General features: G+C 57.1%; 1 protein-coding gene across 1 annotated transcript in view; it reads right to left on the reverse strand.

Annotated features, from left to right (window-relative positions):
• SRSF9 (serine/arginine-rich splicing factor 9) overlaps positions 1–1,551 on the reverse strand; it is a gene marked incomplete at its 5' end in the record, with an annotated part of 8,561 nt that extends 7,010 nt beyond the window's left edge. The window contains one exon of the mRNA XM_011964551.1: positions 1,403–1,551. Within this exon, the coding sequence (XP_011819941.1) occupies positions 1,403–1,551 (149 nt within the window). The remainder of the gene's footprint in view (positions 1–1,402) is intronic.
• Position 1,552: the final 1 nt, after the last annotated feature.

The raw sequence follows: 1,552 nt of genomic DNA on the forward strand, positions 1-1,552 counted from the left end.
GAGGCAGGAGAAATTCGCTTGAACCCAGGAGGTGGAGGTTGCGGTGGGCCAAGATCGCACCACTGCATTCCAGCTCAGGGAACAAGAGTGAAACCATCTCAAAAAAAAAAAAAAAAAGAAAAAACAAAAACAAAAACAAAAGAAACAGTACCTGCACCTCATGAAGTGTTAAAAACACTAAATACAGGCTGGGCGGGTTGCTCACGCCTGTAATCCTAACACTTTGATCCGCTGACACGGGTGGATCACCTGAGCTCAGAAGTTCGAGACCAGCCTGGGAAACATGGTGAAACCCCCTATTTTATCAATCTAAAAAAAATAAGGAAATAAAAAAAGTTAAATACACACCATGGCACTCCACCCATAGCAACTGTTGAAAAACCACAATGGCACGGTTACCAAATAAGTGAGGCATAGCCTTCTCCGGCTTAGGGGTAAAAATGCCCAGTTCGGTTTTGAGGCAAATGAGGAGATACTAGGGATGAGCTGTCAGTTGACTCTTCAGCCATCAAAGCCTCGCGGTGCTCTCCTTGCCCTATCAGTAAGTCCACCCCAGGTAGGCTGGACACCCTACGAACATTTCGTGTTCCCTGGGAGCAAATGATGCTAGGAAAATAGGGTGCGGGCTCTTATTTGGCCGGAGTGGAGTGACCAGGTCAGCGCCACAGCTGCTAACCACCACCAACCACAGTTTTGAAAGTTCCTCGGCTTTTTCCGGCCTGAGGGCCGACGCTGTTTGCAAAATCACAAACACTCCTTAGAGCCGGGTTGGGAACCTAGAGTTTCCAAATCCCTGGAACCTTCAGCATCTCGCCAAACGTCCCTCATTAAAGGAGGGAAGTGAAATCAGAGCCCCACTCCGGCTGTTTTATAAGTTTTCCCAAATCCCTGGTCCCCTGACAAAGTCCGGGCCCCGGCCTGGCGGGGCAGGGCGCGCGAACGGCGAGCTGTTCCACCAGAGACCCCTCCACGACCTCCAGCGGCATCCGCGACCCTGCAGCTTGCTCTCCAGTCACGGCGAGCTCCGGCCGGGGGAGGGGCGGGCGGGAAGAGGGAACGGCGACCCCCGCGCTGCCCCGGGGCCGCTTCCCCCCACGGTGCCGCCCCAGGCCGGAGGCGGACAGGGCTCATTTGGACCCCCCGAGGCCGGTGCAGGAGGGCTTGGGCCCTCCAAAGGCTCAGCTTTTGGATTTCCAAGTAAAATATTGGAATAATAAAAATAAAGGAAGTGACGACGGCGCGAAGGACGGCCCGGGCCTGCGAGGAGGCTGCCTCATCCTCCACCCGTGAGGGGGCGCCGTGAGGGGTCTGCGCGGAGGCGGGGGGAGGGGAGCCCTGGGGGAGGGGACAGCAGGGAAGGCGGGGGCCTCAGGCACCGAAGGGGAGAGGGCGGGAGCCTCACCGGGGGTCTTCGAAGCGCACGAAGGCAAAGGGCACGAGGCCGTGCCGGTTCTTGAGCTCGATCTCGCGGATGCGGCCGTACTTGTAGAACAGGTCCTCCAGGTCCTTCTCGCGCACGTCGGTCGGAAGGTTCCCCACGTAGATGCGCCCG

The sequence above is a fragment of the Mandrillus leucophaeus genome, unplaced genomic scaffold, assembly GCF_000951045.1.
Source record: "Mandrillus leucophaeus isolate KB7577 unplaced genomic scaffold, Mleu.le_1.0 Scaffold7, whole genome shotgun sequence".
NCBI lineage: Eukaryota > Metazoa > Chordata > Mammalia > Primates > Cercopithecidae > Mandrillus > Mandrillus leucophaeus.